The sequence below is a fragment of the Mustela putorius genome, unplaced genomic scaffold (genome assembly GCF_011764305.1).
Source record: "Mustela putorius furo isolate JIRA1106 unplaced genomic scaffold, ASM1176430v1.1 tig00003850_pilon_pilon_pilon, whole genome shotgun sequence".
NCBI classification, from domain to species: domain Eukaryota; kingdom Metazoa; phylum Chordata; class Mammalia; order Carnivora; family Mustelidae; genus Mustela; species Mustela putorius.
This window is the reverse complement of record NW_025422002.1, coordinates 16,651,216-16,675,383: the sequence shown is the minus strand read 5'-3', so window position 1 is coordinate 16,675,383 and position 24,168 is coordinate 16,651,216. Positions and strand designations below refer to the sequence as shown.

Here is a 24,168-nt window from a genome sequence, read left to right as displayed (position 1 = left end):
CCCCTGTCCCAGCCTCCGGGAGTCATGGCGGCAGCCACTCGATGTCAGCACTGACTCTAGCATTCCTGAACTTATCCCAGACTGCACAGTCTACCATCGTAACTCATCAGTAGAACACAGAACAAGGCAGGTCTTTTGGGTTTAGTTGTTAATATTATCAGAATATTCAGTTTCAGATATAAGTGAGCTTTCAAGAAATATAACTTCAGTAAAGAAATCTAGCTGATGAAATTTTAGCCAGTGAGTTGAAGTGTAAATGTATACTATCACAGGCCTAAAACGCTTGGAGGCACACGACAACAGCGTGCTAAGTGAAAGAAGCCCGTCATAAGAGGGCAGATGTTGCAGGATTCCTCTGGGGGAATAGCGAGCAAAAGAAAATTCAGAGGCACAGAGTACAGTGAAGGTTACTGAGGACTTGGGAAAGGGGAAGCCTGGACTCACTGCTTAACAGGTACAGTGTTTGCAGAGACAGGAACATTTTCAAGACAGGTGTATACTTAAAAAGAACTCAAACTGCAAATTCCATTACAGAAATTTTCCCAAAATAATAACAATTCAAAGAAAGAATAAAACGCTTAAAATAAAAACATTTAATGAGTAATTGTTACATCTAACATGAAAAAACAATTAAGACCTTTAAAAATAAACAGGGAAATAGACTAGTAGTAAATATAAACTTCAGAGAAAACAAATCTCACCCATCAAAAAATATTTCCAAAATAACAAGGAAGAATTATAAAGATTAAATTCTATCATGATTCAACTCTCAGTGTTTGGGAGGCTTACGATCTTCACATTCAACTTCGTATTCAAAATAACCTTTGAAAATGACAATTGATTTTCAGGTATCTAATTCTGTTTAGGTGGCAAGTTTGGTTTTTTTAAGTTCTACTCGGGATTTCTCTGGAGAATTCTTTACAAGATCTCAACTATGCCATGTTAAATATCCCAAACTCTGTAACACTCATGGTAAATCATCTTCGATTCAGTTGTAATAACAAAAATAAAAAGTCTGAAGGAAAAAAGGTTAAGGGTCTGCCTGTGGGTCAGGTCATGATCCTGGGGTCCTGGGGTGCTGGGCTCAAGTCTCACATCAGGCTCCCTGCTCGGCAGGGAGTCTGCTCCCCCCCCCCCCAATAAATAAATAAAATCTTTAAAAAAAAAAGAAAAGAAAATTCTTAAAAAGAAGAAGAAAAGGTTAGAATAAAAATGAAGTACATCTAATCAAATGTCAAAATCTCTCATGGGGGCTTGAACCATGGCAGACAAGTGGAGCAGCAGCAAACCACCAGCACCGCAGAGCAGTCCCTGGGTCTCCACGAGCAGTCCCTGATCTCTCCCTGGTTCTGCCTGCAGAACAAGGTCACCACGCATCTAGAAATGTATCAGCCTGGATGAGTGAACTTTTGGGAAGATGAGAAGCAACACAGAGCTTTGAGACAGATTATATGCTTCTCATCAACATTTAAATGTGGTATTAAGAGATGTGGGAGAGACTGTGACTACCACAGAAATTAATGAGGACACATGCGAAGAGATAGGTGAATCAACAAAATGGAATACTGCAATGCTCTTTGTCCAGGCAGATGGTGTTGCACAAGCTGCCCCTCCACTGAAAGTTGGCTGGAACAAAGAATTTATCGTGCAGGGGACACAGGAGAGTTTGTAATGATTGCCTCCTTAAGTACAGAAGACACTCAAAAGAGAAAACTGCATAAATTTTTATATTAAGAACCAAGGATTCTTCTACTCCTGAAATGAGCTGATTTGCAGATAACCTACAAATTCTTTTTTTTTATTAGAGAGAGGGAGAGAGAGTGCATGAAGAGAGAGCACAAGCAGGGGGAGCAGCAGAGGGAGAGGGAAAAGCAGACTGTCCACTGAGCAGGGAGCCTGATGGGGGGCTTGATCCTAGGACCCTGGGTTCATGACCCAAGCCGAAGGCAGACACTCAACGAACTGAGCCACCCAGGTGCCTTAACCTACAAATTCTTAAGCTAAAGGGCATCTTCATTTTTCTCCAACCTTCCCAATAAAGTCATTCACCAAGACTCTTTTTCTGGAGCTTATCTGCTCCAGTTTTTTTTTTTTTTTTTTTTTTAGATAATTTCTGATTTTCTTCTTTAAATTTAATTTGATATTCCCCTTTTTATGCAAGAAAAAAAAAACAAGAAAAAGAAAAAATTCTCGTGGTTTTGAATACACAAAACTAAAAATTTAAACAAAAAGTTCCACTTAAAGAGTGCCAAGCAGGGCGCCTAGGGTGGCTCAGTTGGTTCAGCCTCTGCCTTCGGCTCAGGTCATGACCTCAGGGTCCTGGGATTGAGCCCCACATTGGGCTCTCTGCTCAGTGACAGCCTGCTTCTCTGCCTACTTGTGCTCTCTCTCTGTCAAACAAATAAGAAAAATCTTTGAGAAAAAAAAAAAAGAGCACCAAGCATTCTTCAGGAATTAAAGCTGAAACATTTGTCCAAGCTTTGAATATTAGGTACAAAGTTTCTTTTAGGAAACATATTAGTAAAAAATGGTTTCTGGGATTCTTTTCTGCAAAAGTCCCACATAAGGGTCTGTCACATCACTTGCTAAGTGGGCGAGGGAATGGAAGCCCCTCTCTACCAGTGCTGCCTGCACGGGTGGTGAGCCCAGAAGGAGCTCTCGGTGCAGAGCCCTCACTGCCTAATGAGGCTGCCGTAATTGTCATATCACCAATAATAAACTGTAATAATTACATTTTGGTTAAAACTGCAGATTCGTTCTTGTACCCAGAGGCTCCTTTCCAGCTCTGGTGTCAGCCCAACAGGCCATTTGACAATTGCTCAGACTGCGTTAATGTCTTGCCTCTTCCATAGATGCAGTTTTGTGCTTCGACGTCACAGGCCTAATTCTCCTGGGAATCCAACATGGCCTCCCTGCAGAACAAGGTCACCGCGCATCTAGAAATGTATCCTACAGCTACACCTACCGGTCCAAAGGGCTGACTCATCTGTGAATGCCTCTATCTTACTACTACAACTCAGGGCTCACCTGCTGACACTTTGGACATTGTAGACCAATTAATTTTTGTAGGAGCTGCTCCTGTGCATTGTACAAGATATTCAGCAGCCCCTCTGGCCTCAACCCACCAGAAGCCAGCAGCATCCAAAGTCATGACAAGTCAGAGTATCGCCAGCTGAGAATCACTGCCTGACTGCTTCTTTATATAACTCTGTGGCTGCAGGAACACAGACACCACAAAGCTTTTCTGATGACAGGAGACACAGTGGACCTGGGCAGAGAGCTAAGAAGGAAACCATTTGCTTTTCTGAGGAGGCTGCCAGGGAGATTCAGTGACGAACAAGTGGTCCCGAGACAGCCAGACATCTACATGCAAAGGAATGAAGCTGGACACACCTCTTATACTACACACAAAACTGACACAAATAATCATTAACCTAAATGTAAGGGCTAAAACTACAGAACTCGTAGAGGAGATCACAGATCTAAATATCTGTGATATTTAAAAGGTTTCTCAGATATGAGACCAAAACACACAAGCACCCAAAGAAATAACAGGAAAACTGGACTGCATCAAAACATAAAGGCACTATGAAGAAACTGAAAAAACCACCCACAGGATGGGAGGATATATTTGCAAATCATACACCTACTACAGGTCTAGTATCCAGAATACACAAAGAATTCGCTAATAAAAAGACAACCCGAAAAAAAAAAAAAAAAAAAACAACCCGAACAACAACAAAAAATGGGCAAATGATAATAACAGACAATTCTCCCAAGAAGATATGCAAATGGCTGAAAACACATGAAAAGATACTCAAACTCAACAGCCAGATGCCAGTCAAAACTACAGTGGGTTACCACATCACACCGCTTAGAAGGCCAGACTGTAAAAGACTAAGTGTCATCTAGGATGTGGAGAAAGCGACCCCTCAGGCACTGCTGGCGAGAAGAGTGCAGCCACTGTGGAGAATTGTCCGGCTGTTCCTTGAAAGGTTAAAAGGAGTTCCCATCTAACCCAGTAATTCTACTGATAGGTATGTCCCCCCCAAAAATTAAAAACACAGTCTACATAAAAAGTTGTACACAGATGTTCAGGCAAGAGTATTCATAACAGCCACAGAGAGAAACAACCCAATCACCCAACGTCCATCAACTAAGAAAATAGTCAAATGTACGACTAAACGTTCCATTTTGGAATACTACGTAGCCTTAAAAACCCACAAAGGCTGACACGGGTTATGACACGGATGGACCTTGAAAACACTATGCTCCATGAAAGAAGCCAGGCACCAAAGAGCACAGGATGTGCGGAGCTGTTTATATGAACTGTCTGGGGAAGGCAAATGCATAGAGAAACTAGATGAATGGTTGCTGGGGGCTGTGGGGAGGGAGCGTGGGGGAAACCAGCTGGGGGTGAGGTGTGGCAGCAGGATCACTGTTGATGGATGAAGCATTTCTTTCTGGCGTGACAAAAATGTTCTAAAATGGATAGTGGTGATGTCTGGGTAACTTTGTGACTAAACAAAAAAAACTCTGAACTGTACACTTTAGATGGGTGAATAATAGGGTATGTGAATTCTATATCCATTAAGCTGTTTTCTTCAAATGTATCATCTTCTGACTCAGAACACATTGAGTGGAGACCACACTGTTTCTTAAGTTTTGCTCTTTGGTGCAACACTGTGACTTGTGGAGAGAAACTCCTGCAGACTCCTTAACCCCAGGAGCTATTCCCCACAGGAGAAGACGACCTCCCAAGTCTGGGGAGCTGGGACCAAGGCTGGGCTCTCATTTAATGGCTGAGGGTCCTGGCACAGAAGGGCCTTCTTAGGGCGGCAAGGGAGGGCGCCCAGGAGTGCCCAGGAGGAGCCTGAGGCCTCAAGGTGCTCCTGCAGGAATAGCCTCCCTCTCTCCTGTGCACAAGGAAACAAGACCTAGAGGAAGAGGGGGCAATTTGCACTTTCACAGACCTGCACCAGCTCAACCCCCCTCCATCCCCCACACCATCAAGAAACAGTGCAGGAGAACCGGGGCGGCAGGAAATTTGGAGTCAGCCGACCCTCAGACTTGTGGCCCATTCACGTCACCTCCTGTGTTACCTTATTTCCACCTCCCTGGAAATAAGGTCACCTGCCTACAGAATCGTCAGGATGCTTGAGATTACATGGGGTAACCTATGTAGAGTGCTGTGGACCGTTTTGGGCATAGAGAAAGCCCTCAGTTACAGAGAACTCCCTCCCTCCTCTTCCCTTTTCTTTCGAGCTCTGAAGGTCAGATACAGTTTTGAAGGGCAAGGAAGGTCAACAGTTCCCTCCAGAAGTAAAGTCTATCGGGAAGCAAGTCAGATGTTGCCCAAACTATGCCAATATTCCAGAAATGTCATCACTTCACATCTTGTTGGGAGCATTGGCTCTGAAGTCCAACACCTTAGATTCAAATCCCAGCCTTATTGCTGAGCTGTATGACCTTGGCCAAGTCCCGCATCATGGTGGAGCCTCAGTATCCTCATCTGAACAGTGAGAACACCAATGCCTTCCTCAGTAAGTTGAGATGTGACCAGCAGTGTGCACAGAAGGTGCAAAGAATGGGGCGCCTGGGTGGCTCAGTGGGTGAAAGCCTCTGCCTTCAGCTCAGGTCATGATCCCAGGGTTCTGGGATCAAGCCCCGAATTGGGCTCTCTGCTCAGCAGGGAGCTGGATCCCTCCGCCCCCTTCATCTGCCTGCTATTCTGCCTGCTTGTGATCTCTGTCAAATAAATAAATACAATCTTAAAAAAAAAAAAGGTGCAAAGAAGGACCAACTCAGTATATGCTGGCTCTTATTTCTACTGTTGCTAACTGCACATCACTCTCAGCACTACAACAAAATCCCTACCTGCTCCAGGGCTTCGCACCAAAACCCTCATCTAGAGCAGATGCCCCGATCCTGGTTGCTTCAACAGAGCTGCAGAAAGTGCCACACTCTGAGCACCTTCCTCCCACTGGGGTGACTGCAGTCTGGCAGCCGTGGGCAGCCAGAGCCCCCAGCAGCCCTCAGTGAACTCTGTCTGGGGACGCTGGGGTCACGTTTCCCAGGTTTCGGGCGGACCAGAGCTCCATCCCCTCTGAGCATGTCCTGAGTTGAGAACCACCTTCCTGGGTACTTTGTCATGGGTGGGACGGGTCTGAGAGAAGGTACTCTGAGTCCTAAGAGTCTGCTCCTGTCAGAAGATGCCAGGCTCCATGGGCATCTGCTGGGCTGGGTGATGTGTGAGAGAGAGGAGCCTGTTAGCAGACCTCCCCAGCAGGGGGTGCCATCGGCCCAGGCTAAGCCTTTCATTAACTCCAGACTGAAGCCTGGCCGGACCAAAGCAAGCACAAGTCCAGCAAAGCTCTAGGGTCTATGCGACAGGGGTGCCAGGCTCGCGAGGCACCAGGCCACAAACCAGGATTCCAGAGGCTTCCCAGGCAGCCAGCTCCTCTCACCAACGGCTGGCCTGGCCCTGGAACAAGCTGCCTTCTCCCCAAGAATGCAGAAAACACCTGGGATGATGGTCTTGTCAAGACACCAATACAGGAATTCAAAGAGTGACTACAAGCTGCTTCCACAGGAACTTGAACCATGTAAGCAAATCCTAATTCTCTGCCAGAGCAATCACCTGAGAGGTAAGCTGCCCCTGAGCCAGCAGCACAGCTCTGGAACAATTAATGGAGACAAAGCCCTGTCAAGAGCCAGCTAAAGTCCTGGATACAACCCACCATCATTCAGAGGCCAGTCTAGGTGAATCAGCAATTTGGGTTCCTAACTTGGTCTGACTCCAGCTCTGTGCTGAAATACCCATGGGCCTTAGGGTCTCTTTCTAGATTCCTACCACCCCTACTGCCAGGAGCACCCAGTGTAGAATAGGGCTCTGTTCTCCACTGCTCCCTGGCAGGCTTGAAAAGGGCTTCTCGCCACCCCGCTTCATGCCCCAGCACTGTCGGGACCAGGCCCCAGCATTCAAACAGGAGCACAAAAAATCAGAAGAGTGAGAAAACAACCAAGGACGGGGCCCTTGAGAGCTCGGAAGATTGTGTTGTCTGAGGCTCACCTGCTCGTTTGCAGAGTACTCAGGAGAAAAAGAATCTCAAGAAAGTCCTCTGACCTTGAGCATCATGCAGGCATGGGCCTTCCAGGCCTCAATATCTACCCTTCCCGAAGGCAGGCCTAAGGGGGGTACTAGTGGGGGAAGGGGCAGGCACCAGTGTGGCTCCAGGAAAGTCTGGGACAGAAAATCCTGGTTTTGTTACTGCTTTCATTATCAGAAGGCTCCAGGTCCTCAGCCGATCTTTATGACCAGGAGTTATTCTGCCATTGTTTCTTCATCTAAAACACAAAGCCACGAATACTTACCCCCCACAGCTAATATGAGGACAGAAATTCATATACGTAAGGTCACTCTAGACCAGCCTATCTGACCTTGCCTTTGCTCATTCCAACGGAATGACCAAATCACACCACAATGTTAACCCCAGAAACCATGCAGGAGGCCCTCATATTTAGTTAACAGGTGACTGTTGCCTTTGGTGGCCATGATGGAATGTGACTGATGCATGAACTGCCTGTGAAGACAAGCCACTTTGGCAGGTTGCTCTCAGAATGAACATGATCTCCCTTCACCTCCATCCTGACCCATGACATTATGGGTTGAAAGTGATCCCAGAGGAAAACATGAATCCAGATGGAAGGCGGAAAAGCCCCACAGCCAGCAGGGAGCCACCCTACCTGATGACACAGTTGCCTCGGTTGGATGCAAAGATGACGATGGGGGCAATAGAAGATTCCAGGGCCCGGTGCAGGTAGGTGAAGCACTCGATGTCCAACATGTGGACCTCATCAACAAAGAGTACACCTGGAACCAGCTCAGCGATGCCCTGATCAATGTACTTATTCACCACCTTGTTAATTTCCCCTCGAAGTTTGTCTAGGAGACAGTAAGAAGACACAGGCAAGGTCAGGTGGGGAAGCAGTCACCTCTTCTCCTCTTCCCCCAGCCCAATTGATCCGAAGCCAAGTTTGGGGCCCACTTAACTGCTAACTATATGACCCCAGGCAGGTTACATACTCACTTCAGTATCATGATCTGAAAATGGGGATAATCACCACGGAGAAGTCACAGAACTGGCAGCCTCCTTTGCCAACAGGTTCTGTTAAGCCCTCAAATGGCTTTTACAGTTTTGCGTGTCTTCGCAGAGGCGTGCATCCCCTGGTCACTCTGCACTTTGCCTTATTACTCACACCCACCCACCCAGGGCCCTGCCACATCCCAGAGACAAGAAGTTGGGGAGCCCTGCGTGAAATGAGTTTTTCTATGTAAATTGTCCTATTCTGCACTCAGCTAGGACAAAGCTTAGGTTAATTAACTTTCAATCAAGTGCCTAGATAGAGGAATCAGGTGCGCACAGAATCCTTTCCGGAAAGCAGCCTGTGAGGAATGCAGGTTTTTTTTTTTTTTTAATTTGACAGAGATCACAAGCAGGCAGAGAGAGAGGAAGGGAAGCAGGCCCCCTGCTGAGCAGAGAGCCCGATATGGGACTCAATCCCAGGACCCTGAGATCATGACCCGAGCCAAAGGCAGTGGCTTAACCCACTGAGCCACCCATGCACCCCGAGGAATGCAGGTTTTGAGGAAAGGTCCAACCTCAGAGCTCTAGAGGGATGGTTGTCTCAAGAGTTACAGCTAAGGTCACCGTTCGCGTTCTCCGAGCCGGCCCCTGCACTTCCACGAGAGGGAGCTGCTCCCAAACACAGAGCACAAGGACCTGCTGCTGCATCTCCCACAACCAGGAGGCTGGGATGCACAAAAGAGGTCATGGTGGAAACACAGAAACTGCTCTTGGCAACTCTACTAGAAAGGTCTCAGATCACGCCACTGCCTCACATGGAACAGACAACAGAGGCTTTAATGTCTCACATTTTAAAGTGACAGAGCTATAGGTGGGGCTTCGAAAAAAGACAGATGTAGCCATTGGGAAGAGAAGCAGGGTACACTCAAGGCCCACAAGGAAGCAGCAACATTCCTGCCAGACTCTGGGAGGTGCCCAGGTGGCTGAGCCAGGTAGGCTGCGAGCGGCCTTGCAGCTGCAGGGTGAGGGAACCTAGGACTGAGTCCGTGGGGCTTACTGTGCTTGGGAGTGCCTGGCAGGAACCATCCTGCACAGCCGGAGTGACACCATCCCCGTTTCCAAGACCTCGAAGGGACCAGAGATTGCGACAGCCTCCATCTTCAAAGAAGAGAGCAAGGATACTGAATGCACTTAAGAGGGTGTGCCAGCATCCAGGCCAGATGGCACACGGTATGCTCTACCGAGAGCAGCCTAAAGCAGCCGCAGACTGCAAGGGGGAACTCAGGCTCCGAATGACAAGGGAGAAAGAACCGGTCCCAAGGCATTTCCTCAGGCCCGGAAAAGCCTTACACGGTACATCAGAATCCAGGGCCCTAGGTTCTGGTTTTTGCTCACAGGCCTTGCTATTTCTCTTACCTGTGATTTCTGTCTTCTTTGGCTTCATTAGCTGGCCCATCATAGACAGGATGTCTTGTCCCCCCTGCAAAACAGAAGATTCACAGAGTCAGTTCTGCTTTCTGAGGCAGCTGCAGAAGTTTTACTGCCACCATCAATGTCACCGGACACGGGCTCCTGGGTATGGAGGCCCCAGATACCCTCACGGGAAAGCGTGAGGAGCTTCTAAACACAGAGGAATTTTTAAGAGGCTCCCCTTGGCCTATAAGAAGGAGCACAATTTCTTCATGGGAAGTCCCAGCTCTGTGAGGCCTGCCCCAATCTCCTTCTCCAGCCCGTACCCTCTTCAGATCCCAAATTCCCTGATTAGCACACAGGACCATACTCTTCTCTGAACACCCGTGCTCTTGTACGATTCAGTGCTTCTGCATTCTAGTCCGCCTGCCAGGAAGCACGGTCTCTTTTCTGGGAAGCTCCAGTTGCCCCCATGAGAGCTCAGGTCAAATGCCCTCATGGGGCATCCAACGCCTACCCTCTGCCAATGCTCTGGTTCCCAAGGGGACGAATGGACTGTTGCAGGAAGCAACTTATCTGTGTTCCCATGCCTCCCCTCTCTAGACTTGACTGCACAGTCACTTTCAGTAAGTCCTGGCCTAGAGCGTGGTCAGGAAGCTGACCCTGCAGGATGGCTGGTTGCTAACATGCTCACCACCCACCACGCCCTCCCGCCGGCCCCTCCCAGTGTGGTCCACAAGAGGGGCTGTTCTGTCACCTGCCTAGCATTTCGTCAGCCCATTCTGGCCAGGCCTGGAGACAGAGGTGGAGGTGCTCACTAAAAGCTCAGTTGTAAAATGTAGTGAGTGTTTCCTGAGAACCTACAATATCTGATGCTGCAGGGTAGGAACTATTAGGCCTGCTTCACAGAGGAGGAAACTCAAAACCAGAGCGCCCTAAATCACACAAAACCCAGGGACACCAAGCGACTAAACAGCCGAGCTAATTAGTGTCGGAGTGACACAATCCCTGAATCTAACCAAGGTGAAGGCTCCCAGGAGGCTGGCTTGGGGACAGCAATTTCACACACGGAGGGACCTATTGTCTCCAAAACGATTCTTCAGCAATCCTCTGGCCAGGGCTCTAAGCAGCGAAACACCCAGGAATCAACTTTTCGGTTATAAAGCCTATTCCCTGCTAGTGCAGAGATGGACTCTTTAAGGATGAATAGGAAATCACACTGAAGGACTAGCAGCAGAGGAGAGCTGGGGTTTTACAATCACACATCTCGCAGAGACATCATAGTCATAGTGTACTTGCCCCACATTCTCCAAGTCAAGGCATAAGGACCCATCCGGTGGGCATAAGGAACAGACACAACTCCCGCTCTGAGCTAAAACACTGAAGATTTGCTAAGCAGGGGGAAAGACACAGCTTTGTCAGGCTTTCAGAAATCCTGCAAAGGGCTCAAAGAACACTCCTGCCCTCCACCGTTAACACCCAGAGAATCCCAGGCGTGAGACCGCTTGCTGGAGGGAAGCCACGGAAGAAGCTGGCTAGTGCAGGGCCAGAGGCTTGGCTGGGATAAGAAACAATACACATGAAATCATCTGTGACTAGAGCATTTGAGTCGGAACAAAAGAGTCCCTCGTAGCTCATGTCGATGTTAATTGCTGAACATTACAGATAGAAAAGGACCGTCTGCCCTAAGAAACAGCAGCAAGACTGACAATTCATTCCCAGAGCTTCCGCACACACAAAAGGGCTCGTGCGCCAGATCACGCCGGCCTCAAAGCGGTACCTGTGGCCGTGCGTTGGCCACATCCAAGTCGTGCAAGGTCACATCCTGGATGATTTCTTTCTTCTTGTGCACATCCCCCTTTGGCAAGGGGACATACTCTTCAGCTTCAAGGTCGAATTCAGTGGCGTAGGTATCACACCTGCCCTGCCTCTGCAGAAAGAAAGAAACCTGAGTGCCCGGTAAGCGGTGGCTGCCAAGTCCCCAAATGGCACAGCGCTAAGTGAGATAAAAGTCTCCGTTCCCAGCCACAGGCCTGACAGCCTACTTGACAAACTCCAAGTGCACCCCACGCCCCTGCTGCCAAGAGAAGGAAGCTATCTGCTCATCACCGGGCTCCAAAAACCCAGTTGAAAAACACCCGATACTTTCTCCAAGAATCTTTCCCCCCACTCTCTTTCTTTTAACTGTATGCAATTCCTGATAAAGGGCAAATCCAGTAGATTAACTGGAGACGGAGGGAGCCGTTCAGACTCTTTTGTAGGTGGGTGATTTATCGTATGATATGAAGTATTATGCTCATCCATTAAACAGTGAGGAACACTGTACAGGACACTGAAAATCAGATATAAAAAGAATGCCAACTAATGCAGCATTCCTTTCCACATGCATATATCTTGGGAAGAAAATACCAAAGAGATAAAAGGAAGATTAAACACACTGCACACTTCAATTTGAAAATGACTACAGTTGTTCTGCTTTCTCTGCCGGTACTCCCCCTCTAAACAGGCTTTTTAGTATTTTTCGAACAGACTGTCTGTTTTAATCATGAGAAGGTTAAAGAATGAAGATAAAGGGAAAGCAAACTTTATTCAACATGGAGGGGCAACTGCTGACCTTCCCTCAGCACCCCCACCAGACGCCAGCCCCTCCCCATACCCCATACCCCCTGAAGATAGCACCCCTACCCCCCCACTCCCCATCACCTAGGCCTCCTCATGCGAACCAGGAGTGGTGTTACCTTCACGGCCCCACTGTTGGCTTCAATGTAGATCACATCTCCAGCCTCTACCCGTTCTTTCTGCAAACTTTCAAAAATGCTGGGGTCCAGCTTAAAAGAAAAAAACAAACAAACCCAAATACATTTAACTCAGGGAACTATAATACATACAGAACCTATTTCTGACATGCTGTAAGGCCCCTTTCCACAAGAGACCTGAGGTAGCTGATGACTATGGAGAAAGTTTATCTATGCAGGGGTGGGGTACGTGTGTGCATCTGTGGATATGTATGTGTGTGCGTGTGGACATATGAGACAACTGTCTTTGGGGATGTGTGTCCTAGAGACAGTCGGAGAGTGAGTGCACATAAGGGGAACACAAGGAAAGACCTGTTATCTTCCTTCCTTTTACTCCTGAGGTTGCAAACTGACAAATATGGCTCTGATTGCTTTCGGGTGAGGTCCGCACTATCTGCGTGATCACAGGCCCTATGACCCCTTTTGAGATTGCGCTCCCTACTTCAGCTCCTCTCCTCCTCACCTCGGGTGGGGGTAGAACTGCCCGCATGTGAAGCACCTACTGGAACCTGCTTGCTCTTTGTGGCTGGCACTTGGTGGTCCTCTGATTTTAGACAAGGCTCTCTGAGCCTCAGTTTCCTCATGTGTACAACAGCACCCAGGTGTAAACATCCAGAGGGAAACAAAGCAAACCTTCTGATCCAAATCTCTGTCTACTCCCCAGGGCCTGCCTGCTTATACCTCCAGGAAAGGAGGGAAGCATATTTTTGACCACAGCTTTTCTCCTGGTTGTCCAAATTCAGGCTACCTTTCATGTTCAATATTCTAAAACAGCATCTTTTGTCAGGACTCAGGATTTGAACATAAGTTCCCGTTAAACTTCAAGGAGAGCTGTTTTTCTCAAACTTTCTATTTGTTTTATAATGTGAAAAAGACTTGGGCTTTGTCTCAAACAAAATTAGAAAGTAAAAACTCAGGACTCAGTGAAAGAAACCAGACATGAAAGAACACATGCTGTATGATTCCGCTGATACTGAAATGTTCAGAAAAGACAAACACATACAAACAGAGAGTGATCAGTGGTTACAAGGCATGTGGGTGGAAATGGGTGCTACTGTCACCAGGCAGGAGGTTTCTTTCGGGGTGATGAAAATGTTCTAAAATTGAAAAAATAAAAATAAAAATAAAATTAAAATAAATAAAATAAAATTGGACCGTGGCGCTACCTGTACCATTCTGTAAACAGACTAAAATTCCTAGAGTTGTATGCTCAAGATGGTTGAATTTTATTTAAAATTAAAACTCAAGGGGCACCTGGGTGGTTCAGTGGTTAGGCCTCTGCCTTCGGCTCAGGTCATGATCTCAGGGTCCTGGAACCGAGCCCTGCATCAGGCTCTCTGCTCAGCAGGGAGCCTGCTTCCCCCTCTCCCTCTCTGCCTGCCTCTCTGACTACTTGTGATTTCTGTAAAATAAAAATCAATCAATCAATAAATAAATAAATAAAATTAAAACTCAAAAAGCTGTTAGAGACAGCAATCACAAGAGTAAACCCGGGGCTCTGTGTCATTGGCTGGGTAGGGCCCAGCAGCCTCCTAGAGCATGAGAACAGTGCTTGGTAAGCCCCTGATGTAAGGCCTGGCATGACTGAGGCACACAATAATGATGGCAAGTATGATCATTCTCCTTTGCAATTCAATACCTACACCAAGGATCTGAGCTCCGTTTGTCCAAATACCTTGTACATACGCTCAAAGTAGCTAGAAGTACTCATTTGGGAAGAAAAAAAAAATTTGTTTTCTCCCTTAGGTTATCTTCTTGAAGAAAGTGTGCAAAGCATCCCGGTGGAGAGCTGGAATGTAAACTGCGTGCCTTACTTCAGCTCTCCTACACTGGGGAGTATTCCTTTTTTTTTCCTCAAGCATTTTAATATCGGTTAATTTCCCAAATGAATTGACTGAAGATGTAATTACTGGAAAAGCGGCAGATCCTACCAAGAAATCTAATTAATACAGAATGGGAGAGATGAGGGGGAGGTTTAAAAGAGATATTTGCAGAGGCAAGCTCCTGAGATGGAAACCCTGTTAGGAAAAAGAAAAATGACCCTCGGAAGAAGTGACATTTTTATGATCTCCATAAAGCAGTGACCAAGAAACCACCTTAAAGAATCAAAGAACCATAAAATCCATAAAAAAACATTTAAAAAGGAGAGTGAAGATGGAGAAATTATATAGCCAATCTACCACAGTTCGCAGAGGGGCAAACGGAGGCCCAGAGAACTCAACGGACTCCCAAAGGTTCCCCAGCAAGTTGGAGGGGTTGGAGGGTGGACAGCATAATGGCTGGGACTCGGACAGTCCGCTCTGCCACTTAACCAGCTGTGCAAGCCTAGGATAAGCTCTTAACCTCCTGATGAGGCCTCGGTTCCTTCATCTGGAACATGAGGGAAATTACACACACAGCACACATACATGTAGAAAGCTAGACATGACAACAGACTAAATATCTGTTAAAGCACTTAGCCTGGGCCTGGCACACCCAGCAAATAAGAGCTGAGATGCTATTATAATTACTATGATATTGTTTATTATAAATAAGGCAAAGCCTAGGGGTGCCTGGGTGGTTCAGTGGGTTGAGCCTCTGCCTTCGGCTCGGGTCATGATCTCAGAGTTCTGGGATCGAGCCCCACATTGGGCTCTTTGCTCAACAGGAAGCCTGCATCCCCCCTCCCCCCCCCGCCTGCCTCTCTGCCTACTTGTGATCTCTGTCCGTCAAATAAATAAATAAAATCTTTTTAAAAATAAATAAATAAATAGATAAGGCAAAGCCTACAATCCCAATTGTGGCGTTTCTCTAACTGAAGGCTCTCACAATAACATCAAGAGTTACCACTTCTCAGATAACTAGACGCTACCCCAAAGCTACAACTTCTATATCCTTCTAAGAACACTACAAGATAGGCAATCATTATCCCCACTTAATGGATAAAGAAACTATTGCTCAGAGATTAAGTCACCTGCCAAAAGCCACACTGGTGTCAGCAGCACAGCCTGGTATCCCTTTCAGACTTTGCTGCACACTCCAAACCACACTCCTCCCCTCACTGGGCGCCCCTATACCCAAGGCTGACAGGACAAGTGTCTGAGGAGGGTGATGGAGGACCTCTCACACCGCCACCACCAGGGCTTCTCCACAAAGCTCTGGCTGAGCAGAGTCAACTGAGGCCACTAAAGTTTCTAGGCCCTGACACATAAAAGGAACTGCAGTCAGAATTCTGTGTTTGGTCTCTTGGGATGTCCATCCGACATCTGTTCTACAACTCTTACCAGATGACTCAATGCTGCTTCTTTCTGTGAGCATGAACATTAATCCGCAGGTTCAGAGACAGAGCCAGGGCCTTTGATACATGGTCAGATTATGGAATACAGGATGGCAAAAGGTAGACAAGACTAGCCACACAGCTCACATTTTAACTTACTGCATCCTAGCAGTCAATGAGAAAAGTAAGAGCTATCCTGACTGGGTCTTCTTGTGTACTCACCCTGTTCTAGGTAGTGCTTAATACATGTAACATCCCCAAACAGCCCTCTGACGTATGATCACCCAGACCATACAGAGAAAAGTGAGACACAGAGAGGTTACATCACTTGAACAAGGCCACACAGTGCCAAGAGATTCTGAGGCAAGACACACAGGTACTCACTTTCAACTGCTTGGTTCCTTTGGCTGTTTTAAGTCCTATGATCACATGGCTAATGGTTTTGCCGTACCCTCCCATGGGGTTCTCTGTCTCACATGGAGTCAGCTCTGTGACTTCGCCTTCATAAACCTCCTTGGTCTCCTTTATCCGCAGCCCTGGAAGAGATGGCAGGTGAGCCCTGGTGAAGCACAATTCTCTCTCACATATTCACATTCTCTCTCCTTACTCAATAGCCTTTTTAGCCACAAAACTTCCGTGTCACCAAGACACCAGCCTTACTAATGCCCACTCAAGGATATCCCTCTGGGGAGAAAAACACTGCAGACATAAACGTAACCTGGAGGAGCTCTTCAGAATGTGGAAAAAAATGTATTTCAACTTTCCAAAAGGACTTTCTAGGTTCAAATCTAGAACTACAGAGACAAGCTAGCATTCTCAAATGCTCAAATCCTTGTTTCTGACATCAGCTACACTTCCACAGGGATGAAATTCAGCTTTAGTCTTTAACCCAGTCTCTGAACCCAAACCCTTCTACTCCACTAGAGCAGTGGCCTTCTATGCTCTCGTTTCCTGACAATTTTGACTCTCGAAAAAAATTTAAAACCAATGGAGTAACTACCCACATCCTTGCAACACAATCAGGCCTAAGCTAGGTATAGTTAGAGGTCCGTGCCAACAGCAAGTGATATGTGACCTGCCCGGTGCCCCAGGCCTTTGGCTGACCCTCAGGGCACACCCAAAGAAAGACCCAGTTTGTCATTCCATATTTGCAATGGGTTGGTTGTTTTACAAGTTTTCCAAGGCCACAATTTCCAAAGCAAACCCTCAATAATAAAGCACAATTTTCAGATTAGAATATTAACAGCAAAGGCAAATGTCTCTCCTTGTTCTAAACATCAAGAACATTAGCTGTTCAATAAATGTTGTCAGACAAACTAAGAACTATTAGAAAATTGATTTTTTTAAACTTTTTTTAATTTATTCTTCGGGGGTGGAAAGAGAGAGAGAGAGAGAGAGAGAGAGCGTGCACAAGCAGGCAGAGAGGCAGGCAGAGGCGGAGAGGGAAGCAGGATCCCTGCTGAGCAAGGAGCCCCATGCAGGACTCGACCCCAGAATCCTGGGATCATGACCTGAGCCGAAGGCAGTGGCTTAACTGACTAAGCCACCCAGGAGTCCCAGGAAATTAATTTTTAGAACAAGATCTCAGTGCCTTTTTATGAAATGTTTTCACTGCCTGAAGTACTTCCCTCCATTTTGGCTTTGCCAACTCCCCAGTTCAAATACCTACTCCTTTCTTTCTTTCTTTCTTTCTTTCTTTGACAGAGAGAGAAAGCACAAGCAGGGGGAGCAGCAGGCAGAGGGAGAGCGAGAAGCAGTGGGGCTTGATCCCATGACCCCAGAATCATGACCTGAGCCAAAGGCAGACACTTAAAAGACTGTGCCACCCAGGCGCCCCCAAATACCTACTCCTTCTAGAAAGCCTGCCTGACACACCTTCTTCTTTACCCTCCAGATGACTCCCATGGCAACCTGTGCCTCCTACCCAGCACTCATACATGGGACTGCTGGCACTCAGGAAACCCGACTCTCGCTCTGCTAGACTGTCAACAACAGCCACACATGTAATTGAATGAATGGAGGAAGTTACTTGAGGGGGTGGGAGGTGTCATCAGGCAGAACATCTAGCACCCAAGAAATATGTCTACAGATACTTCCGCACATCCTCTGTAATGAGCTCTCTAAGAAGGCTGACAGGTGATGCAACAGCCCAGGTCCACCATAACACCCCCAACCCTAAAACCGAGGTCTAGTCTGGATCAAACCTATCTGACTCCTCCAAAGTAAACACAGGCATGTCCCTGCTCACTGGTGCAGAGGGACAGGGAGGAGTGACTGGAGGGGACACATGAAGCTTCGGGAGTGCTTTTTTTAAGGAGCTTCTCAAGTTCTAAAGTGTCTCTTGATCTCAGTGCTGGTTACATGAGTGTGTTGACTTTATGAAAACTCATTGAGCTAAACATCTATGACTGTGGTTTTGTGTGTGTGTGTGTACACACCCATACATATATATTACACTTTAATAATATGCTAAAATAACAAAAAGAAGATTGGGTTTGTCTAACAAAGCAATGATAATTAACAGTAAGTAAAGGTTTCCTTACAACAAGTAAACAAATGTATACCACTGAACACCGCTTCTCCGAAAACACATGTGCACACAGAAGCTCTCCCAAATTCCCAAAGTCTCGGTGTCAAGGGACACAAAATGCTTTTCTCCAAAACCACAGAAGTATTTCAGGTAAGTTAGCCAATAAATCTGTTTTCCAAGGATTCTACATCAAAAGAAAATCATTTTCTTTTTTTAAAAATATTTTTATTTATTTATTTGACAGCGAGAGAGAGCAGAAGCAGGCAGAGCAGCAGGCAGAGGGAGAGGGAGAAGCAGGCTTCCCTCTGAGCAGGGAGCCCAAGACGCAGGACTCGATCCCAGGACCCTGGGATCATGACCTGAGCCGAAGGCCAAGGCTTAACTCGCTGAGCCACCCAGGCGCCCCAAGAAAATAATTTTCAATCACTGTACTTGCCATCAACCCAGAGGCAAGGAGGGAAACATCCTTGAGTCAAACTAGTTGAAGATGCATCCAGAAGGAGTCCCTACATTTAAGGAAAGCTGCAGGCCACACCAGGAGGCGCACACTATAAACCTCTAACTGTGGCGGCCTGCACAAGCGGCCTTCCCACCCATTCTACAGAGGGCACACGCGTCACTGCCTCATTTCATCCTACACTGGAATCGTGAGGACGAGAGGAGGGGCCAGGACATCCCAACCCAGCCCTGTGAAAACAACCAGAGTCAGCACTCCTATGTCCTTTTACAGATTTGACAGAGGGAGGTCAGCTCTAAGAGATGGAGTCAAGGGTCCTTTCCTCCCTCATGGTAGACCCCAGACTAGAGTCCAAGTCTTTGGCTCTGAGACCAGCTTCTTCCCACCAGGCCACACCACATCATACCACACCACAAGGGCCCGAGTGGTTGACAACCTTTCCCACAACACTTGGCTCTGTCCTTTCCCCTTCAGGTAACATGTGCCCACTGTCCTCAGGAGGCCCTTTCTGCCAGTCCCTGGGTGTGAGCCTAGTCTCCATCTAATTTATGCTTTGCCCAAAGGAAAAAACAGAAATGTAAGGGAAACCCATAGTTAAAAATATATAAAGACACATATCAACCAAGCTATCATACAAACCCTTATTTGTATCCTGATTCAAATAATAATTAAAAATTTAAAAAAAAAAAACACACTAACACGGGACAACTGCAAATCTGAATACTAAGTAGGAATTTGATGACATCAAGGAATATATTGTTCATTTTTTCTAGGCATTGACAGTGGTACAGTGGGGTTTTCTGTAAGTCCTCATTTTGTAGAGATGCATGGGGAAATATTTATGGATGAAAAAGGTTTGCAATTAACTTCAAAGGATCTGGGAGGGGAATGATGGGGGCTATAGATCACTCAAGATTAAGTATGAGCTGAAGCCTGGTGATGGGACCAGGAGGGAAGGTCATCACTTGACTCCTTTTTGTACATTTGAAACTTACCAAACTAAAAGAAAAAAGCAATGAAATACTGTTCTACAACCTACAGTTAAAAGCTAACCATGTGAGCTTGTGAGGATATAGAAGAGCAGGAAGCTTTCCACTGCAAATAGAGGTGTAAACTGATACAAATACTTTAGACACAAGATGGTATCATCTCCTAAAGTTGAAAACATGGATACCTTATATTCCTGGAACTCCGCCCCTTAAGGTATATATGCACCAGGTATGGGCATGCTATGTGCAGCAATCCTGATGAATCTCACACACCATCCCACAGACCACCTAGTACCCAACTATTTTGGAAAAGTTATTTTATGGAAAAGAAGTCAAGCACAGAATATATACACCTATACCTCCTGATTACATATATGAGGTTCAGAAACAGGCGTGACTACTATAATGTTAGAAGCAAGACAGTCATTAATTTGGAAAAGGAAGGACAGAGATTGGGGGTGGACACAAAGGGTACTTGGGGTATTGGCAATTCTCTTTCTTGAATGGGTGCTGACTGCAGGGGTTTTCAGTTTATGATAATTCACTGAGCTATCTACACTTATGATCCACGCACTTTTTTGTTATGTACACACAAAATGACCAAGTCACTTTAAAAAAGAAAAATTTAAGTAATACTAGTGAGACCTGGCAAAGGAGGAACACTGATGGCTCGCATTTAGAAAACAGTATTCTACAGCTCAGCTGGAGTCTACATCATGGTTCTCTCACCCTCCAGCATCACGACAGGCCTCTACAATTCTTCAGGCCCTGGCTGGACGTGGACCATTTGCCTCTGAATCTCAGGGGTTGGGACTGCCATCATCATTCATTTCAAGCTCCCCCAGTGATTGTAATGTCCAGCCACAGCTGTAAATCACTCATTTTAGGAGTAAAGAACTCCATCCTACACACAATGTAGGGCCGTAAACTGCTTCTGATGACAGGTGGCCCAGATAGGGTTCAGGTGTGCTCACCACCAAGCCACCTCTGTTCCGATATGGAAACAGCCCAATGGCACAAAGAAACAAGGCCAACGGTGTCCGACACTCTCGATCACTTCCCACTTTTAAACGTGCTTGTTATCTTATTACTGGGTCGGTTACCTTCTTTCCCCAGAAACCCAACCAGGACAAAGGCTCTGAGATGTTAAAGTTAAGGAGACGTTCTGCTCTACCTTCATTCAATCTGATAGCCTACAAATGGAAGTTTTGGAATGGCCCCAAAAGAGAGGCTATTTCATTCCTGCCTTTCCAAATTCTTAGTTCCTAAACATCAAGACAAAAATTTCTGAAACCTACATGAATATATCAGAAGACTGTGACATACTCAGGAAATTCTATACTTTTAAAATGAACTTTGATTTTTTTTTTTAATCAAAACTTTTATATCCCACAGAGATAAATGCCTTCCAATGGAATGCTCCCTCTATTTCCTGTTAATGACCATGACATGAAATTCCTTGAGTGGGGAAGAAAGGCATTCCCATCTCTCACTAGTCCCCGTATTTGTTTAGAAGTCGCTGTGTGCTGACAAGCAGGCAGGGGATGTGGCTGACGGACAATGAAAGCAGCTGTTAGCCAGGGCAGGGGCCGAGCTGGCGCTATCTCTGGCAACGGCAACACAAATGACACAGGTTTCATCTGCTGGCTCAGGTTTCTAAATCCCTGACAGGGACCTTCATCACTTCAAGGAAACAGCACAGACTCCTTGCTTTTTATTTCTGGTCAGCTTACCGCTTCCTCCCCACCCCTCTGCCAACTTCACAGGAATTCAAAGGCAGAGGAAGATGGGCAGGGTTCCTTTTTGAAGACAGTCAATGGCCTGCCTTTTTATTCTGTGGCAGGATCAAGAAATTCTCTTTACCTCACTGCCATCAAAAGAACTGCACTGCCCCCTCCCCTCAAAAATCGCGGATCACAAAGCAGATGCCCAGGAAATGTACCTCTATTTTTTCCAATTTAAAAGCATTAAAGTTACTTTTAAGTGACCTAAACACATGCACTTATGTAAAAGTCAGTTTTGTCAGATTGTTGATGTCAGAAAAATACTTTTCAGTAAATAAAAATACATTTTAGATGTACTCTGATAATTGAGTCAGTTCTAGTATCTTACAGTTTATCTCATGAACTAGTAGTTGAACAAAATCTTTAGCACATGTTCATGGATTTTTTTTGTTTTTTAAGATTTTATTTATTTATTTGACAGAGAGACACAGCGAGAGAGGGAACACAAGCAGAGGGAGCGGGAGAAGGAGAAGTAGGCTTCCTGCCCAGCAGGGAGCCTGATGCGGGGCTCGATTCCACCCTGGGATCATGACACGATCATGATAAGATCATGGTAAGCCAAAGGCAGACACTTCACCACTGAGCCACCCAGGTGCCCTGCTCACGAGTTTTTAAAAAGGACTCAGAAAGATTTTAAATCCTGAAAAGGGTCTTGCGAGCCATGTCCACTGTTACTGCATATATGATGCAAGTTCAAAGACAGTAGGACACGTTAAGAACACCGGCTGAACCTCACAAACATGAACACTGCTCAAAAAGCTACACCTGCAGTAGGTTCCATTTAGATAAAAGGTAAGGGGCAAAATTCAGCCCAACTGCCATTACGCACTGACGCACACAGAAGTGTAAACACACAGTTGTGGCACCCGCGGGCTAGCGTGGGAGAGGTGAGGGGCTATGGCCAGCCAGGGCCTGGCAACAGCTGTGTGCTGGCCCTGCTCTGTACCACGAGCTGACTGGTGACTGTGTTTACCTCATAATTAATTGTTAAACTACATGTGTGCTGCACCTACTTTTCTATATGTACATGGTATTTCAGTTTAAAACAGCCACCAAAACAAAAAAAAACAAAAAACAAAAAAATGCAGTGTTTCCAGTAACAAAGATTTCCAGCAAGGAATATTTTGGTTTAAAAAACCCCGTATCTACATAACACAAAGCTTAGCCTCCAGACATGGCTCACAATCCCTCTAGCTTAGAACAAGAGCCCCACACTGGGGTGCTGGCAGGGACCCAGTGAATGTCCAGGAGCAGCACAGACCCCCCCCGCTCTGCCAAGGAGCACCTCTCAGCCCCAACCTGGCTCAGCCACTGTGTGGGAATGAACGCTTCTCTCCAAAAGCCAGAAAGGAGGATTTTATAGGACATTCCCCAACTTCTAAACACTGGCAACTAACTCCAACTCAGTGGGGCGCCTGGGTGGCTCAGTCCTTAGGTGTCTGCCTTCAGCTCAGGTCATGATCCCAGGGTCCTGGGTTTGAGCCCCGAATTGGGTTCCCTGCTCAGCAGGGGGCCTCACTCTCCCTCTCCCGCTTCCCTGCTCACGCTCTCTCTCTCTCTCTCTCTCTCTGTGTCAAATAAATAAATAAATAAAATCTCCAAAAAATTTTTTTAAAAAATAAAAGCCCTGTGTAAACCAAAGTATATCTATTACCATACACACACTGAGGGCTATCTTTAGCTAAAGGCTTCTGTTTTCTACCAGCTTTATAGTCCATCCCCTTTTCTCATTCGGAAAAACTTTACTAAGCATTCACTCTGTGCCAGGAACTGGGGCTGCAGTGGATATTCTATCCATAGCAGAGATTTAATAAATACCCAATCTGCTCCTCTCCATTCTTTCCCACCCCCCAACATGGCCACCTCTCTTTCTTACACACCATCTAATCCTTCAGGAAATTCTGTCAGCTCTACATCCTACTACATCCAGAATCTGACCACTTCTTATCACCTCTGCCATCACCACCCTGGCCCAAGGCCCCACCATCTGCTCAGACTCCTCACAGTCTCCCTGCTACCCGCCTCACTCTCCTCACTGTCCACTTTTCCATCCCCCAGCCAGCGGGATTCTTGGACAACCGAAACTACTCTCCAACTGCTTTTCCTTTCACTCAGTGAAAAATGCAAAGCCCTAATCATGGCCTCAGGCCCTACATGATCGTACCCCTGACCTAGACTTTAGCAGTCTCAAGGCAAGGATTGTGGGCTAGACAAATCTACTCTTTCTTACTTTCCTCATTTCCTCGAAGTTTTCTAACAATTTTCCTTCTTAAGAATGTTTACCTTGGGGGCACCTGGCTGGCTCAGTTGGTGAAGTGTTTGCCTTCAGCTCAGGTCATGACTAGGGTCCTAGGATTGAGCCCCGAGTCAGACTCCCTGCTCAGCAGGAAGTCTGCTGCTCCCCCTACCCACCTCTCAACTTGTGTTCTCTCTCTCACACTTTCTCTCAAATAACTAAAATCTTAAAAAAAAAAAAAAGACTGTTTATCTTGTTTTGACAACCAAAGGGCCTGGAAAACTGTACAGGCACTCTGACAAGTGTTCATAACCCATGACTCAGCAACTGTATCCTAAAGACAGACGCCCACGTATGCAGACAAACATCACGTAGTTTCTGATATCTTAGAAGGAATAAGCTATTTCTACATAGATATGAGGGAAGCTGGGATTTTCCCAGAGCTAGTCCAACAAAAATGGGGCAAGGAGACTGACCCAGGCATCATGGCTGACAAGAAGTAAATATTTGGGAAAGGCCATTTTTTTTTCCACAGCAGATCTTCATAGCATGGACTCCAGAACCAGACACAGGATCAGACTGTAGTCCTGCTACTTACTAGGTGGGTGACTGTAGACAAGTCAT

At 46.4% G+C, this 24,168-nt stretch overlaps 1 protein-coding gene across 1 annotated transcript in view; it reads right to left on the bottom strand.

The window, feature by feature from the left end:
- Positions 1-24,168, bottom strand: part of RUVBL1 (RuvB like AAA ATPase 1) — a 43,991-nt gene that overhangs the window by 7,422 nt on the left and 12,401 nt on the right. Inside the window, exons 4-8 of the mRNA XM_004738636.3 lie at positions 15,933-16,084; positions 12,236-12,325; positions 11,278-11,427; positions 9,504-9,567; positions 7,747-7,945 (exon numbers count right to left, since the gene is read on the bottom strand). Coding sequence (XP_004738693.1) covers positions 7,747-7,945; positions 9,504-9,567; positions 11,278-11,427; positions 12,236-12,325; positions 15,933-16,084 — 655 coding nt within the window. The remainder of the gene's footprint in view (positions 1-7,746; positions 7,946-9,503; positions 9,568-11,277; positions 11,428-12,235; positions 12,326-15,932; positions 16,085-24,168) is intronic.